The sequence below is a fragment of the Cyanistes caeruleus genome, chromosome 3 (genome assembly GCF_971803275.1).
Source record: "Cyanistes caeruleus chromosome 3, bCyaCae1.hap1.1, whole genome shotgun sequence".
Taxonomy (NCBI): Eukaryota; Metazoa; Chordata; class Aves; order Passeriformes; family Paridae; genus Cyanistes; species Cyanistes caeruleus.
In genome coordinates, this window is record NC_141703.1 from 1095285 (window position 1) to 1112834 (window position 17550).

Genomic DNA, 17550 nt, shown 5'->3' on the forward strand with positions numbered 1-17550 from the left:
CTGTCTTTGGCGCCCTCGGCCCCGTCCTGTCCCTCCGTCTCCTCCCCCCGCGGGGGGGGGGAGCCCTGGCGCCGCCATCTTTGAAGCGGGCGGGATTCGCGGTGTTCCCCGGGGGGGCGGCGATTCCCGGGGGGAAGGCGGGGAGAACATCGGGATGAGGGACGGGATCAGTGTCCGTCACCGGCCACAGGCAGCGCCGGGAGCGGGGCAGTGCGGGAGGGGGCACAGCCGGGGCCGTGCCCGGAGGCAAGATGGCGGCGGCGGCGGCCTCAGCGGGGCGGGGCGCGCGCGGCGGGCGCGGGAAGCGGCGGGAGCGGAGCTGCCGGGAGGGACGAGAGGGACCGAGGGGAACTGAGGGGACTGAGGGGAACTGAGGAGGAACCGCCGCCGCCATGCACGTCGTGAAGCGAGGTGAGCGCTCCCCCCGCTGCTCGGGGGGTCACGCACGGCAGCGAGTGGCGGGGATGGCGGGCACTGCCCTGGCCAGGGCACCCCGGCCGCGGGCTTGGGACCCCCCGGCTTTAGGGGTCCCTAATGGCACCTGGAGGGGAATCCCTGCCCCATTCTGGGGTTCCCTCCGCTTTGGGGTCCCTTGCTTGGCACCCCAGGTAAGCAGATGGGAATGCCCCCATTTTGGAAGGGTCCCTCATGGCACCCCTCAGCTTTGGGGTACCTACGGCACACGGTGCGGCCGGGTGAAACCCCCTTTGGCTTTGGGGTCCCCCTCATGGCGCCCAGAGGGAGCAGAGGGGGAGCCCCTTTCCCTCAGGGGGGTCTCACGGGAGAAGATGGCACCTGGTGGGAGATGGGCTCCCCTCGGTTCGGGGGGAGCCCAGGGTGAGAGAGCTCCCCCGACACCGGGAGTGAGGGATCACACCTCACGCTTGCTCTGGGTCCCATGGCAGGAGCTTTGGGCTCGGTCCCTGCCCCTTTTGTCCCTCCCAGGGGTCCCCAAGCTGAGGTGGGGGTGACCCTCAGCTGGGTCCCCACCCTGGGAATCGGTTTGTGCAGTTCTTGCTGGGAATTCCTGGGGTGGAGGGGGAGTCTCCCCTTTCCTTGTACCCCACCCAAGCAGGCTGTTCCTGGTGATTCCCACACCAAATTCCCCCACAGGAGGGGCTGGGCAGGGGCACTCTGTACCAGGCTGGTTCTTACTGGGCAGCACTGGTGGGGCTGGGAAGGGGCACTCTGTGCCAGGCTGGTTCTTACTGGGCAGCACTGGTGTGGCTGGGCAGGGGCACTCTGTGCCAGGCTGGTTCTTACTGGGCAGCACTGGTGGGGCTGGGCAGGGGCACTGGTGGGGCTGGGCAGGGGCACTCTGTGCCACACTGGTTCTTACTGGGCAGCACTGGTGTGGTGTGTCCCCAGATGGGCGCCAGGAGCGGGTCATGTTCGACAAGATCACGTCGCGCATCCAGAAGCTCTGCTACGGCCTCAACGCCGACTTCGTGGATCCCGTGAGTCCCACCCTGCCCTGGCCCCGACTTCTCCTGGGCAAAAGCCCTGTGGAAACCCAGGCAGGAATTCCCGGGGTGTCCTGGGCTGGATTTGAGGGTTCCTGTTCCCACTCAGGACGGTCTGTGATTCCGTGAACTCTTGGCAAACACATCCAGAACGTGTTTGTTGGAATTGTGTTCTGAGGGGTTTTGCTTCCCAGCTGCAGAGACCCTGGAGGGGAAAATCCTCTTTCCCTGCCGTAGATCCTTTTCCTCTCAAACCTTGTGGAAACTTTTTTTTTTTAAATAAAGAGTTTTGTTGCTCCAGTTCCCATATTTTGGATTTGGTGGGCTGCTCCCAGCATCAGTCTGCAAAGCTGGAGCAATGCCCCATGGAAGTAGCTCTGGATCCCATCCTGGTCAAACCAGGACAGCATTCCCTGCCAGTGCCACATCCCTGCTTGTTTTTCTGAGCTGATTTGGGGTGGACATTGATCCCACTCAGGGAAGCTTCTCCTTCCAAAGCCTGTGTCCAGGATGACTCCCTGTTGGATCCACTGATGTCTGTGAGATTTCTGTGCAGGACTCAGACCCAGCATGGCCATTTGCAGTCACCAGTTAAGGCTCTTCCCATCTCCCAGGTTCTCATGATCCGTTCTCTGAAATTCCACCTGTCAAACAGTTGCCATTGGTCCTGTACCCAGCAGTCTTTGGGATGGACAGCAGGAGGAGGAGGACACTGCTGACCACAGCACGAAGTGTCCTGACTTGTCCCCAGTGACTGGGAGTTGGTGCTGAGGACAGAAGTGAAATTCTGAGTCCTTGTGCCCCTGAATTGTTATTTATTCTGCAGTCGTGTGTGACCTCTTTCCCTGGAGTTCAGTTTCTCCTTTGGGACTTGGATCTGCCTGTGCCAGAAGCTTCCCAGGCCAGCAGTGACCCTCCCACACCTGTGCCAGTGCTCCCAGGGAGGCTGGAAATCTCACCAGTTGTGCAAAGGTTCCCTAGAGACTGGTCATTCCTATTGCCTGGAAACCATCCTTACACAGAATCCCAGAAGGGTTTGGGTTGGAATGGGCTTTCAAGCCCACCCATTCCCAGCTCTGCCATGGCAGGGACACCTCCCACTGTCCCAAGAGCTCCCAATGTCCAGCCTGGCCTTGGGCACTGCCAGGGATCCAGGGGCAGCCCCAGCTGCTCTGGCAATTCCATCCCAGCCCCTGCCCACCCTGCCAGGGAACAATTCCTGCCCCAGATCCCGAGATCCAGCCCTGCCCTCTGCCCCTGGCAGCCATTCTCTGGCTCCTGGCCCTGCAGCCCTTGGCCCCAGTCCCTGTCCTGGAGCGTTCCCAGCTCCCCCAGCCCGCTGTTCCCGTTTGCTTTCCCTGTCCTGGAGCATTCCCAGCTCCCCCAGCCCGCTGTTCCCGTTTGCTTTCCCTGTCCTGGAGCATTCCCAGCTCCCCCAGCCCGCTGTTCCCGTTTGCTTTCTCTGTTCTGGAGCATTCCCAGCTCCCCCAGCCCGCTGTTCCCGTTTGCTTTCCCTGTCCTGGAGCATTCCCAGCTCCCCCAGCCCGCTGTTCCCATTTGCTTTCCCTGTCCTGGAGCATTCCCAGCTCCCCCAGCCCGCTGTTCCCGTTTGCTTTCCCTGTCCTGGAGCATTCCCAGCTCCCCCAGCCCACTGTTCCCGTTTGCTTTCCCTGTCCTGGAGCATTCCCAGCTCCCCCAGCCCGCTGTTCCCGTTTGCTTTCCCTGTCCCACGCGGTGCTGCAGGCGCTGGGATCCACCCGGGGCTCCCTGACCTCGGGCATTTCCCTCCTGCAGGCCCAGATCACCATGAAGGTGATCCAGGGGCTGTACAGCGGGGTCACCACGGTGGAGCTGGACACTCTGGCCGCAGAGACCGCGGCCACGCTGACCACCAAGCACCCCGACTACGCCATCCTGGCCGCCCGCATCGCCGTCTCCAACCTGCACAAGGAGACCAAGAAAGTCTTCAGTGGTGGGTGAACGTCTCCAGCTGCTGGGGGGAGAGACAGAGTGGGAGGTTTGGAGCACAGAAATATGGAAATCTCGCAGGTGGGAGTTCCTGAGGACCAAGGCTGGCAGAAAATGCCATGGAGATGAACCCCACGAGTTCCCAAGGCAAATGGAATTGCCTGGTTTATGAAAAGCAGTTGTAGAAATGGAATGGTAAAAAATGCAATGGATTGAGGTTAGGTTGTGCCCACTTTCCTCTTCATTTGTCACTTTTTACAGTGGGGTTTTGGCAGCATTTGTAAGAGCTGTGTGTTGCTCAGCTGACACTGTGAGCAGAGGAGCAGTTGTGTGTTTGAGGGGCTGGAGGGGGTTATTCCCGAGGGTGGGCATTCCTGCCTTGCCCATCCCTCAATCCCAGGGACAGGGACAGGCCTGGACGTGTCCTGCTCACATCCCTCTCCCTTGCAGATGTGATGGAAGATCTCTACACCTACATCAACCCTCACAACGGGAAGCACTCCCCAATGATCTCCAAGGAGACTCTAGACATAGTTCTGGCCAACAAAGATGTAAGTACTGGGGTTTTTTTCACTTCTGAACTATTGCACTCCATCTTGAAGACTTCAATAAAGTTTGCTTTTCTTATTTTTTTAGCAAACCATCTTTGTTTTAGGGTAAAAAGCCAACACAGAAACCAGTGCAGGGAATGAGTGGAGAGTGTAAGAGGAGATGTAGGAGTTTTCTTCCTCTGTGGATGTTTTTGTAGTAAAATTTGTTTTTGTGGATGTTCCCATTGCCATGATCAGCACAAGCAATTAATTTGAGAAGAAGTACCTTGTGCTGGAGCGAAGTGAGGCAGCACAGGAGGGAGAGAAGAGATTTGGGTTCAGTTTCCAGGTCATTCCAGGTCTGTGTTCTGGCCAGGAGGTTCCTTTCGTCCTTTGGTTCTGTGTTTTGTTTGTTCTTGTCCGATCAGATTTCAGTAAGTTCAGCCAAAAACTGTGTGAGAAAAGGTTGTTGAAGCTGAGGGAAGTGCTGTTCCCTCTTCATTGCTGTGCTGGGGTGCCCCTCACACCCCAGAGCTTTGGGGCCAGGAATGCCAGCAGGGATAACATTGTTACACCTTGTAAAAGTCACTTTTGGTATTTCCTGCCAGCGCCTGAACTCTGCCATCATCTACGACAGAGACTTCTCCTACAACTACTTTGGCTTCAAGGTAAAGAGCACGTTGCTCCTGGCTCTGTTGGGAAGGGTCGGAATGCTTTGGAATCGTCTGGGCTGGGGCACAGGAGGAGGTGGCACATCAGAGGGGCTGTGAAGATGAAGGGACCTGCATGAAGCAGCTGCCCAGTGGGATAAATCATGGAGTTTCCTTGCTGCTGGAATATTCTAGCAGTTGGGCTTGGCTTCCAGCACATCACACTGAGTGCTGCTGGATGCCATTCCTAAAGGAAATACTCTGGTAAGCCCAAGGAGGGATTTTTGCTTTTCCCCTTGCTCAGGGGCAGCTCTCAGTGTGTCCTCCACACGTTGATGCTGGAACAGCTCCCCCAGCAGCCCAGGGGCTGCTCTGCTGCCCTCACTCCCAGCTCAGCTGTGCTTGGGCTCTGACTGGGGCTCAGGGTCTGGAGGGATCCAGAGAGCTCCTGCCCGTGCTCCACTCTCTGTAATCCAAAGCACTGTTGGAATCTTCCAGTGGACTTGTGTAGTTTCAGTCATTAATCACCTAATTAAGCTAATGAAGAGAGGAGCAGCAGCAGCATGCAAGGGTGGTGAGGCCTGGGACAAGGGGTGTGGAGGTGACTGAGTTTGGAGTTAACAAATTCAAACCTGGAGTTAAAAATTCAAACCTTCCTGTCTGCTAAAATCCATCCTCTCTTTTGAAGACTCTGGAACGCTCCTACTTGCTGAAAATCAACTCCAAAGGTAAGGGCTGGTCCTAGTGCTGAGCACTTCTTGAAAAATTGGAGTTAATTTAAATTAAATTGAAGCTGAGATTAGGTACTGTGCTGTCAGTGATGCAGGCCCTTGGCTTGGATATCCTGGGACACCAGAAGGGTCAGAGATAATTTATAATATCATAAAGCAGAAACATAATTAGATTCTGGAGTGCATATTTGATTGGATTTAACTGTTAATCCAGGTGGGGTTTTTCCCTCCTCCATGAGAGCAGTTGAGCACTGGAGCAGATTTTTCCTTGAGTTTTTCAAAGCCTGATGAGATGAAGTCCTGGATAACCAGGCCTGGTGCTCTTCTCAAGCAAGAGTTGGGCTGGAGAGCTCAAGTTCCTTCCAACCCCAATCACTCTGGGATTCGTTGTAAACTCTGGCTCCCAAGTGTCCCACTGCAGCATTTGGAGCTTCCTGCTGTGACCTCTGTGACTGGCACATGGAGTCTCCTTGTGCCTTGGCATCCCAAAATCCTCCTGCCCTGGGCTGAGCCCCAGCCTGGGCAGCAGGAAAGGGATTGGGATTGTGCCCTGAGCCCCCTGAGGTGAGACCCCACCTGCAGAGCTGCCCCAGCCCTGGGGCCCAGCCCAGGGAGCTGCTGGAGCTGCTGGAGAGAGCCCAGAGGAGGCTCCAGGATGAGCAGAGGGATGGAGCAGCTCTGCTGGCAGCAAAGGCTGGCACAGCTGCCATTGTTCAGCCTGGCCAGGAGAAGCTTTGGGCTGAGCTCAGGGTGGCCTTGCAGGGCCTGAAGGAGCCCCAGGAAAGCTGGAGAGAGACAATTGCCAAGGGCTGCAGGGCCAGGAGCCAGGGAATGGCTGCCAGGGGCAGAGGGCAGGGCTGGATCTTGGGATCTTGGGCAGGAATTGTTCCCTGGCAGGGTGGGCAGGGGCTGGGATGGAATTGCCAGAGCAGCTGGGGCTGTCCCTGGATCCCTGGCAGTGCCCAAGGCCAGGCTGGACATTGGGAGCTCCTGGGACAGTGGGAGGTGTCCCTGCCATGGCTGGGGTGGCACTGGGTGGGCTCTGAGGCCCTTCCCAAGCTGCCCCGTGGAACTGCCTGCTCTGTGTCCCTGCAGTTGCTGAACGCCCCCAGCACATGCTGATGAGGGTGTCTGTGGGCATCCACAAGGCCGACATCGACGCTGCCATCGAGACCTACAACCTGCTCTCGGAGCGCTGGTTCACCCACGCCTCGCCCACGCTCTTCAACGCGGGCACCAACCGCCCCCAGCTCTCCAGGTGCTCTCCCTCTCTCTCCTGCACCCTGGGCACCCACATCGCTCAGGGATCAATCACATCTGCTCAGCTGAGACGCTTGCACGGCCTCTGAGACAAGCAGCTGAGTTTCTGTCTGTGGTGATGATGTTTAGAGCAGCTGCTGTCACGTTAGAGCTGTACTGGGGAAAAGTGCCCAGGTTTCTGTAAACTCTAGAGATAATGGAAACCTTTGCATGGCTCTGTTATATTGGAAAGCTCCTGATGTGCATGGCCTGCTGCAAGTTAGCAGGTGACTCCTGGTAATTGTTCTCTAAAAGCAGCAACTGTAACTGATAGGTTTTTGATACTATATGTATCAGGAAAAGGATTATATTTTATAAAGATTTGTATCAATGTATTGGGAAAAGGCTCTTCTTTCCCCACAGGCTGCTGGCACTGCCCAGGCTCCCCAGGGAATGGGCACGGCCCTGAGGCTGCCAGAGCTCCAGGAGCATCCAGGGATGCCCAGGCTGGGCTTGTTGGGGGGTCTGGGCAGGGCAGGGGGGCACTGGGGGATCCTGGGGGTCCCTCCAGCTCAGGACATTCTGGGATTCTGTGATTAAAATGTTTGATAGCAGAGGTGTCAGCAGTACAAGTACTGCTCCTGATGTTTTCTGTTTTGTCCTTTATTCCACACCGGTGGGATTGCTTTGTGAGCACGCCAAAGGTCCCATGTTTGCCCTGGGTTTTGCAGCCTGGTGAAACACAACTTTTCCTTTGTCCACTGAAACCATTTGTTTCCTCCAGCTGCTTCCTGCTGTGCATGAAGGACGACAGCATCGAAGGCATCTACGACACCCTGAAGCAGTGTGCCCTCATCTCCAAGTCTGCTGGGGGCATTGGCCTGGCCGTGAGCTGCATCCGTGCCACGGGCAGCTACATTGCTGGGGTGAGTGCCCAGCACAGGGACCCTGCTGCTCCCAGGAAATGCCCTCACACTGCTGCCAGTCTCAGTTCACAGCACTGAGCCTCCCTCACTAGTCCCTTGGCCTAAGGCAGGAAGGTTGGTTTTCCTCGGTGTTTTGGCTTCCTAATAGAAACCCTTCCTAAAAGAGGATCTCATTATTCCACTGTTTGGTCAGACAATTCCAGTGTTTATCTATTAACAGCCCAGGGACTTGTGCCGTGGCCCTTTGCCTTTCTGTGTCTCTAACTGCCCCAGACTGTGTGTGGATGTGTGTTTGGGGTTTCTTGTCACAGTGTGTGTCAACCCAGCAAGCCTTTAGGTGGAAAGAGGTTAGGAGAGCCATTTATTAACTCTGGGATGTGTAGCTGATATACAGGTTTTTGTCAGAAAAGGAGTGGGGAAGGGACTAGAAGCAATTGGTGGTGATCAGTATTAGAGCTCTGCAGACTGAGGAGAGACCCACAGGAAATGCAGGGAGCTGCTTTGACTGATGTTTCTCCTGTGCCTCTGCAGACAAACGGGAATTCCAACGGGCTCGTTCCCATGCTGAGGGTGTACAACAACACCGCCCGCTACGTGGATCAAGGTGGAAACAAGGTACCTTAACCCAGGCTGCAGAGGGGAGCCTGGGCTGATGGGGGCGCTTCCACACTGGGAAGGGTTGTGCCATCAACATCAGGCAGCTGATGCAGTGGTTGTGGGTGACACATAATCATAAAAGGGCATTTTTCCCCTTGTGTTGGTCCCTGGTGTTGCCCCCACAGTTCCCAGCTTGTTTGGGGTGTAGTGGGCACTCAGGAGCAGGGCAGGAGGTTTCTCTCCAAGGACAGTTTGTTCTGATCTGGACTGTGTTCCGTGTCCCAGAGACCCGGGGCTTTTGCCATCTACCTGGAGCCATGGCACTTGGACATCTTTGAGTTCCTGGACTTGAAGAAGAACACTGGGAAAGAAGAGCAGCGAGCCAGGGACCTGTTCTTTGCGCTCTGGATCCCTGATCTCTTCATGAAGCGAGTGGAAACCAATCAGGTGAGAACTTGGCTGGCACAGAAACGGCCTGGGAGTGGAGGAGCAGCCCTGCAAGGAGCTCAGGAAGGGCTGCAGAGCTGCTTTGCTCTTTGTCCCTTCCAGGACCTTCCTGGAAGAGCTGCTGCACCTTGTTTGAGAACTTGGCTGTGCAGGTGGAGAGTGGAGCTGGACAACTCCAGCTCAGTGTTTTGCTCCAGGGCTTAATCTTACAGCCCATGACTTGTTCTTGGACTGTTGGGCTATTTTGACTCTGGGGTTTCCTTAAAGCACCAACATTTTCTCAGTAAATTGTTCTTCTTGTGCCTGCTTGTATTTCACAGAATCCCAGACTGGTCTGGCTTGGGAGGGACCTTAAAACTCCCCCATTCCCACCCCAGCCATGGCAGGGACAGCTCCCACTGTCCCAGGAGCTCCCAATGTCCAGCCTGGCCTTGGGCACTGCCAGGGATCCAGGGGCAGCCCCAGCTTTAATTAACAGAGTGCCTAAAGATTTCCTGGGAATATTTTTCCCCCTTACAGGACTGGTCCTTAATGTGCCCGAATGAGTGTCCTGGCCTGGATGATGTCTGGGGAGAGGAATTTGAGAAGCTCTATGAGAGGTAGGAAGAGTGAGCAGACCTGTGAGTGGTGCCATGCTCTCCCAGAGCTGCCTGTGTCCCATGGGATCCGGGGCTGTGGCACAGGTAGAGGTGGCCACTGGGCTTCCTGTCTGATACAATGTGAGGATGGGGATGTGTCCTCCACACTGTGAGCTGTCAGGGTGGAGCTGTGTGTGAATGACATTTGAGATGTTGGAGGGACAGTGTCCCTGCTGGAGGGACATCCTGGAGCGCTCTGTGGAATTGCTGTTCCTGCTGTGGTGGAAGATTTGTGTCCCTTCCACAAGGGCAGTGCTGCTGCCCTGCTGTGAGGGCTCCCTGTGCAGAGCTGAGCTCTGGGCCTTGGTGCCCCAGAGCCCGAGGGGTTGAAAGGGCTGTCCCTGCTCCTGGGGGCTCTGGGCTGACGGGGCTCTGTGTGTGTTGCAGCTACGAGCGGCAGGGCCGCGTGCGCAGGGTGGTGAAGGCCCAGCAGCTCTGGTACGCCATCATCGAGTCCCAGACCGAGACTGGCACCCCCTACATGCTCTACAAGGACTCCTGCAACAGGAAGAGCAACCAGCAGAACCTGGGCACCATCAAGTGCAGCAATCTGTGCACCGAGATCGTGGAGTACACCAGCAAGGAGGAGGTGGGTGCACAACGGGAGCTCGGAGCCTCGGGGAGCCTGGCAGTGCTCCTTCGGCAGCGCTCTGGGATGTGTCTGGATGCTGCCTGGGGAAGGGAACAGGCAGCTGAGAAACCCCTGACCTGAGTACTCACAGCTCTTCCACTGACTGTGGGTTCCCTTCCCACTCCTGGGGAGGATTTGGGATGACACAAGACATCCTTCAGAGGGAAAGCGACAAAGAACAAATCCTCCTTGGAAATTCCTTCCAACGCAGACCCCTCTGGGATTCTGTGTGGGGATGGTTTCCAGGCAGTAGGACTGACCAGGGCAGGATTTTTCCAATTTCTACTGGACTATCCTGAATGGTCGTTACTTTTTGCACAACTTGTGACGTGTCAGAGGACAGAGGGGTGTGCTTTGCCAGCCTGGCAGGTTCCCTGGCAGGTTGTTTCCGTGCAGTTTGGGGCAGAGCTGGGTGTTCTTGGCCCGTTCCCAGCCGGTGTCTGCCCACAGGTGGCCGTGTGTAACCTGGCCTCCATCGCCCTGAACATGTACGTGACCCCCGAGCACACCTACGACTTCAGGAAGCTGGCTGAGGTCACCAAGGTCATCGTCCGAAACCTCAACAAAATCATTGATATCAACTACTACCCTGTGCCAGAGGTGAGTGCTGAATCCTGCCCACAGCAATCCCAGAGCAGGCTGGGACACAAGGAATCACAGGAGAACTCCACAGACCTGTTGGGAGCCTCCTGAACCACCTGTTCCCAGGTGGGACCTGTCAGTGCCTGCCTCAGCTTCAACCCAGAGCACTCCTGCAGTGAAGCACTTGTGGGAAAGCTTCCCACTCTGGTTCTGCCATGGGAGTTTTTTCACGTGCAAGGATTTCCATGAAGCACTGACCAGCAGTGGGAACAGAGTGGGAAGTGGAACAGGGAGAAGGATTCTGGAAAGATCCTGAGAAAGTGTAACTCATTTTGGTTGGTTTTACAACTCCCTGAGAAGTGGGGGGCAGCCAGGTGGGGATCAGGCTCTGCTCCCAGAGATGAGGGGAAAAGACGTGAGGAAATGGCCTCAACCTGTGCCAGGGGAGGTTAAGGTGAACATTAGGAAAGAGTTCTTACTGGAAGGGGCTGTCCAGGCCTGGCACAGACTGCCCAGGGCAGCGGTGAAGTCCCCATCCCTGGAGGGGATTTAATATCCATGTGGATGTGGCACCTGGGAACATGGTGGCCTTGCCACTGCTGGGGAACAGTGGGACTTGGTGGGCTCAGAGGGGTTCCAACCTCATGATCCTGTGATTCTGCTTTGTTAAATGTCTTCATTTATCAGAACGTGCTGAGTGCTCACTTCTAAATCCTGGCTCCCTTTGGGTTAAACAATCACAGTCCGTGCTGAGGTCAAACAAACTCAGCCTGGCCTCAGCAGACGGTGTCAGGGTGTGTGGTGTGTGGATGCAGAGCTCATGGCACGCTGCAGCAGGAGGTTCTGCTCCCAGAGCCCCATCCCAGCCGTGCCGAGCTGACCCCTGTCTGTCCCCGCAGGCCGAGCGCTCCAACCGCCGGCACCGCCCCATCGGCATCGGCGTGCAGGGCCTGGCTGACGCCTTCATCCTCATGAGGTTCCCCTTCGAGAGCGCCGAGGCACAGCGCCTCAACCAGCACATCTTCGAGACCATTTACTACGGGGCCCTGGAGGCCAGCTGTGAGCTGGCCAGGGAGCATGGCCCCTACGACACCTACGAGGGCTCTCCGGTCAGCAAGGGGGTGAGTGCCAGGGACAGGCACAGGGAAAAGCTCTGGAGAGCTGATCTGTGCCTGGGCTGCTGCAGAGACCTGCAGGGACCTGGTTCATGGCCAGGGGAGCTGAGTCAGCCGTGCCCTGGAGCCAGGAGGGACATCCCTGTGTGGGGACACCGGGGCCACCAGCACCGGCCAGAGGGGAGGGACTGTCCCGCTCTGGGCTGGGGCAGCCTCACCTCCAGTGCTGGGGACAGCTCTGGGGGGCTCCAGAAAAGATCAGAAGCTGTTGGAAAGTGTCCAAAGGAGGGAGCCGGGGATGGGGAAGGGTCTGGAGGGGCCCCACGAGGTGACTGGGTCAGTTCAGCCTGGAGGAGCCTGAGGTCAGAGCTCCCCGGGGCTGCAGCTCCTCCCGAGGGGCAGCGCAGGGACAGCTCCGGGCTCTGCTCCTGCCACAGGGACAGCAGCAGGGAGCGGCTGCAGCTGGCCCAGCAGGGATTTAGGTTGGCTTTTAGGGCAAGGCTCTTCTTTCCCCACAGGCTGCTGGCACTGCCCAGGCTCCCCAGGGAATGGGCACGGCCCCGAGGCTGCCAGAGCTCCAGGAGCATCCAGGGATGCCCAGGCTGGGCTTGTTGGGGGGTCTGGGCAGGGCAGGGGGGCACTGGGGGATCCCTGGGGGTTCACTCCAGCTCAGGATATTCTGGGATTCTCTGATTGGAAAAGACAAGCAGCCTGTGCTGGCCGTGCCCTGGAGCAGTCACAAGATGGAGTGTTTGCTAGGTCATACTGGAGCTTCACTGAGATCTAATTGGAGAGAAGAATTAAGAGAAATAACAGGTCCATTTCCAATGGGATTTATAAAACATGGAGGAAAGAGTGCCCTCTGTGATCTGGACCAAACTGTGTTCCTCAGATCCTGCAGTATGACATGTGGAATGTCACCCCCTCTGACCTTTGGGACTGGAAGGCTTTGAAGGAGAAGATTGCCAAGTGAGTAACCCTGTGCAGTTTGTGGGAGATGTCAGATGAAACCCAGACTGGGTTGGGAGGGACCTCAGAGCCCACCCAGTGTCCCCCTGCCATGGCAGGGACACCTCCCACTGTCCCAGCTGCTCCCAGCCCCAGTGTCCAGCCTGATTTTCATATGAGTCTGGTGTGTTCTGTCTGCTAAAGGCAGGGTCCAAGTGTGACAACAGCCCCCACCAGCAGATCTTTCCTCTGAGCTGTTTTTTGGGTGGCTTTCTCTCATTTTTGTCCTTCCAAGGCTGAGGAGCCCACCCTCACTGCTCTGCCTTAGCTGCCCTCTAATTCCATTTTGGATGCATCCAGCAGGAAGATTTGTGTTCCCATTAAATGAGTAGTGAGGAATGAGCCATGAGCTGGCCCTGGGGGCTCTTCCCTGCTGCCAGGGAGAAGCTGAGCCTTGAACATCCTGAAGACAGGAATCACTGAGGTGTGGAGTGCCTGGCAGGGTCCAATGCTGTCTTTTTTTGCTCCAGTTTTTAATGTGGTAAATCTGTCTCCTGTCCTGTGTGTGGAGAAGTTTCAGCCTCTTTGTGGGCTGCTGGTTCAGCTCTGCCTCAGGGCTGTGGATTGTGCAGTGCCTGGCAGATTGTCTCTCCTACCCCCCATGGCACGACTGAATCATTTGGGAAAGCCTCTGATGAAGGATGGGAAGAGCAAAGCCCCTGATTCCACTTCCCCTTGAGCCACAGTGCCACTTCAGTGGTGCTTCCCTTTCCCTGGGAGCCGTGTGAGGCTTTGCAGGTTTCCCACTGCTCTTTCCTGTCCTGCCTCCCTAACCTGGCGTGTTGTCCCCAGGTACGGTGTCAGGAACAGCCTCCTCATTTCCCCCATGCCAACAGCCTCCACTGCCCAGATCCTGGGCAACAACGAGTCCATCGAGCCCTACACCAGCAACATCTACACACGCAGGGTGCTCTCGGGGGAGTTCCAGGTGAGCTCTGGGGACAGCTGTGCCATTTCCTGCCCTTTGTGACTGAGGAAGACAAGGGGAGCCCTGACACCTGGGGGCTCAGTTCAGCTGGGTGTTTGTGTCCAGGCTCCAAGGGGAGCACTGGGTGCTGCAGGAGTGCAGCTCCGTGTGTTCCACAGTCACCGTGGGATTGGTGAAATCAAACAAGTGCTGCTTTTGTCTGGGAAGATCCTTCGTGGGGGCTCGAGTGGGCTGCAGGAATAACTGCTGAGGGGGTTGGTGATGTGATGGAAGGGACATGGGAAGAGTTGAGGCCATGGTCTTGAGAACAAAGCACTCAGGGGTCTGGAGGGGCCAGGGAAGAGCTCCACAGGCTCCAAGGGGTTGGTCACATAGGAAAGGGAGTGAAACAAGTTCTGGAGGCTGCAGTGAGCAAAGACCCCTCTGGACACAAGGGGAGGCTGTCCCTGTTTGTTTGGGAGGTGTGTCCATCCCCTCTGGGGTGTCCCAGTGCTCTCCATTCCTCCTGGCTGCAGGGTCACCCCAGACAGGAGGATCACTGCCCTGCCTCCCTGTGCAGGGCTGGGGACAGGGACCCCAGTCCCAGCTGGCAAAGGTGGCTGTGTTTTCTTCCCAATTCTCAGCCTGCCCCTGCTCTGTTCTTTCCCCTCCTGACATCAGTCTTGATTGTTTACACCCTTGGTTAGGAACTCGGGTTGTGGCCAGTGCCCCTGAAACAGCAAGATCTCTCCTTTTCCCATCTCTTGGAGTTCCTCATGCAGGGCAGTTCCCTACAGCCCCCTTTCTAATTTGCCATGCCCAGCAGGATCCCAGGATGGTTTGGAGGAACCTTAAAGATGGTGTAGTGGCAGCTCCTGCCATGGGCAGGGACACCTTCCACTGTCCCAGGCTGCTCCCAGTCCCATCCAGCCTGGGACACTTCCAGGGGACAGTCTGTCAGGAATGAGCAGGATCTTGTTCAACCATTTAAAAACCTTTGGCTTCTCCCCCTCCCAGGTTGTGAATCCCCACCTGCTGAAGGATCTCACGGAGAGGGGCCTGTGGAACGAGGAGATGAAGAACCAGATCATCGCCCACAACGGCTCCATCCAGGTACAGGGGGAGCAGGGCAGGGACTCCTGCCAGGCAGGTCCTGCTCCTTCGGGAGCCCCACTTTTCAGGAAGGTGGTAAAGGGGTGATTAGGGAACATCCTGAGCTGGAAGGGACCCATCCAGTGCCCCCCTGCCCTGCCCAGACCCCCCAACAAGCTCAGCCTGGGCATCCCTGGATGCTCCTGGAGCTCTAGCAGCCTCAGGGCTGTGCCCGTTCCCTGGGGAGCCTGGGCAGTGCCAGCAGCCTGTGGGGAAAGAAGAGCCTTGCCCTGGTCTCCAGTACATGGATTCATGTAACTGCTATGGGGGAGCAGAGGGTGTTTGCAGACACAGGATGTCCAGAGGAGGCCACCAAGTTATCAGAGGGATGGAGCACCTCTCCTGGAAGGCTGAGAGATTTGGGATTGTTCAGCCTGGAGAAGAGAAGACCTCATTTTGGCCTTCCAGGACCTAAAGGAGCCCCAGGAAACATGGAGAGAGACCATTCCCAAAGGATGCAGGGCCAGGAGCCAGGGAATGGCTGCCAGGGGCAGAGGGCAGGGCTGGATCTTGGGATCTTGGGCAGGAATTGTTCCCTGGCAGGGTGGGCAGGGGCTGGGATGGAATTGCCAGAGCAGCTGGGGCTGCCCCTGGATCCCTGGCAGTGCCCAAGGCCAGGCTGGACATTGGGAGCTCCTGGGACAGTGGGAGGTGTCCCTGCCATGGATGGGGGGGATGAGGTGAACTTTAAGCTCCCTCCCAATTCAAACCAGTCTGGGATTCTGTGTTTGGATTCAGGGATAGAACTCAGGTGTGCAGGCCTCAGTTCCAGTCAGGATTGCTGGAGCCCTGGCAATCACTGAAGAATTCCATGTTCTAAATGGGGACATGTGGGCACTCAGTGCTTTCCTCGCTGGAAAACTCCTCCTGTTCCTTCCAGAACATTCCTGAGATTCCAGATGACCTGAAGCAGCTCTACAAGACGGTGTGGGAGATCTCCCAGAAAACCATCCTGAAGATGGCTGCAGACAGAGGGGCCTTCATCGACCAGAGCCAGTCCCTGAACATCCACATCGCCGAGCCCAACTACGGGAAGCTCACCAGCATGCACTTCTACGGCTGGAAGCAGGTGTGGGCAGGGCTGCATCCTCCTGGGGCGGGGGTACATCCTCCTGGGGCAGGGCTGCATCCTCCTGGGGCAGGGCTGCATCCTCCTGGGGCAGGGCTGCATCACCTGGGGCATCACCTGGGGCAGGGCTGCATCCCCCTGGGGCAGGGCTGCATCCCCCTGGGGCAGGGCTGCATCACCTGGGGTATCACCTGGGGCAGGTGGTCCTTCCCCCTGGGGCATCACCTGGGGCTGGGGGCTTGTTCCCAAAAACAAGAGCAGGAGCTGGGACTGGGGGGTTGTTCCCAGCAAATGGGGCCCAATAAGTTTGGCCCACGGGGACTGATAAGCTGTGGCACAGCAGCTTGGTGTCAGGGGTTCTGGGAAGGGCAGAGGGCTGTTTGCTACTTCCCCTGGAGTATCTGCAGAGCTGGGGTGCCTGCCCTGCTGCTCCCAGCCCTGAGGCTCCCCCCGTGCCCCCAGGGCCTGAAGACTGGCATGTACTACCTGCGCACAAAGCCAGCTGCCAACCCCATCCAGTTCACCCTCAACAAGGAGAAGCTGCGGGAGCGCGAGAAGGCGTCCAGGGAGGAGGAGGAGAAGGAGAGGAACAAGGCAGCCATGGTGTGCTCCCTGGAGAACAGGGAGGAGTGCCTGATGTGTGGCTCCTAAGCCATTCCAGAGCCGTTCCACCTGCCTGGGGCTGCTGGGCTGGGAGCATCGGGAATGACGTGAGGATGCCGAGGGCTGGGGCTGGGAGGGGGTAGGGTAGCGTCCCCATCCGCAGGGGTGGGGCACAGGGATGGGTGAGCATCACTTTAGCAGCTGGGCTTCCCAGGGATTTCAGTGCTCTGGCCTTCCACGGAGCCCTGCGGGGCCGGGGAGGTGCTGGTGCCGCTCACGGGTCTGTCCTGGGCACGCCAGCCTGAGCCTTGCGCTCTCCAAGGGCTGCTCCTCGTGTCCCACAGGGAGCACGGCTGGGAACCCCTGGGCAGCTGTGTGCAGTGTCTGCCAGGCCACAGGAGCAGCTGGGGACACTGCTGTGGTGTCCCCACCCTGCCACAGCCTCCTCCCAGCGCTGCTCCCTCTCCTGGGCCCCTGCTCTGCCCTTTCCAGACAGCCTTTGGAGGGAGCAGACAGCTGGAGGGGGGTTCCTCCTGGCACTGCCTCCAGCGGGGCCGGGAAAGGCAGAGCTGCTGCCCTGCATTTTATTCTGCATTAAATTCACTAATTTAGTCTAATTGTGCTCAGGCAGTTTTCTGGCAGGGGCCAGTGCTGTCCTTGGCCACGGCTCAGGTGCCATCCCGTGAGGGCCACATGCCACTGGTGAAGGTCACCTGCCATCTCTTTTCAGGGAGCTCTGTTCTCCACCCAGGTAGTTCTTAGATCTTCTAAACCCCTTATCACTGTACTGCTCCTGCACTCGCTCCCTGCTCCAGCTCAGCGGGCTTTGGGCAGTTCTGCAGTATTTATTGAACCCAAATCCAAGCTCAATAAAAGCTGGAATGTGGCAGGAGCGAGTGGTGCTGTGATGGGAACGATCCCTGTGCTGCTGCTGCTGCTGCTGCTGCGCCACTCCCCAGGGCCCGCGAGCGCCGCTCCCTGCGCACAGCCCCGAGCGCGGGGACAGGGGGACAGGGATGGGGACAGGGGGACAGGGACAGGGGGACAGGGACAGGGGGCTGGGACAGGGACTGCGGGGCCGGGACAGGGACAGGGACAGCGGGGCCGGGACAGGGACAGGGACAGCGGGGCTGGGACAGGGACTGCGGGGCTGGGATAGGGACAGGGACAGCGGGGCCGGGACAGGGACAGCGGGGCCGGGACAGGGACAGGGACAGCGGGGCTGGGACAGGGACAGCGGGGGGAGCGGCCTCAGCCGGGCCCGCTTCTGGCCCGGTGCTGGTCCCGGTTCTAT

The 17550-nt window shown here is 57.8% G+C and overlaps 1 protein-coding gene across 3 annotated transcripts; it reads left to right on the top strand.

The window, feature by feature from the left end:
* The first annotated feature begins 8 nt into the window (after positions 1-8).
* RRM1 (ribonucleotide reductase catalytic subunit M1) lies at positions 9-17148 on the top strand. Of its 3 annotated transcripts, none has more exons than XM_086883865.1 (19): positions 9-254; positions 1347-1457; positions 3258-3435; positions 3882-3982; positions 4570-4629; positions 5300-5339; positions 6438-6600; positions 7366-7507; positions 8039-8122; positions 8390-8551; positions 9071-9150; positions 9577-9778; positions 10271-10420; positions 11302-11523; positions 12410-12486; positions 13318-13453; positions 14450-14545; positions 15465-15653; positions 16116-17148. In XM_086883865.1, the coding sequence occupies exons 1-19, from the start codon at positions 252-254 to the stop codon at positions 16302-16304; spliced, it is 2385 nt and encodes a 794-aa protein (XP_086739991.1). In that variant the 5' UTR covers positions 9-251; the 3' UTR covers positions 16305-17148. The 3 variants fall into 3 exon arrangements, with proteins under 3 accessions (XP_086739991.1, XP_086739992.1, XP_086739990.1); XM_086883866.1 differs by lacking the exon at positions 9-254 and adding an exon at positions 266-411 and having other exon boundaries at positions 1369-1457; XM_086883864.1 differs by lacking the exons at positions 9-254; positions 1347-1457 and adding an exon at positions 2345-2908 and having other exon boundaries at positions 3111-3435.
* The last annotated feature ends 402 nt before the right edge of the window (positions 17149-17550 follow it).

What these genes read in the sequence shown, in the direction of transcription:
- RRM1 (XM_086883864.1), top strand. Translation starts at nt 2,510, where the DNA reads ATGGGCTTTCAAGCCCACCCATTCCCAGCTCTGCCATGGCAGGGACAC. An exon ending in CGGGCAGCTACATTGCTGGG is followed by an intron (nt 7,508 to 8,038) that starts GTGAGTGCCCAG and finishes GTGCCTCTGCAG; the next exon opens with ACAAACGGGAATTCCAACGG. An exon ending in ACTTCTACGGCTGGAAGCAG is followed by an intron (nt 15,654 to 16,115) that starts GTGTGGGCAGGG and finishes CCGTGCCCCCAG; the next exon opens with GGCCTGAAGACTGGCATGTA.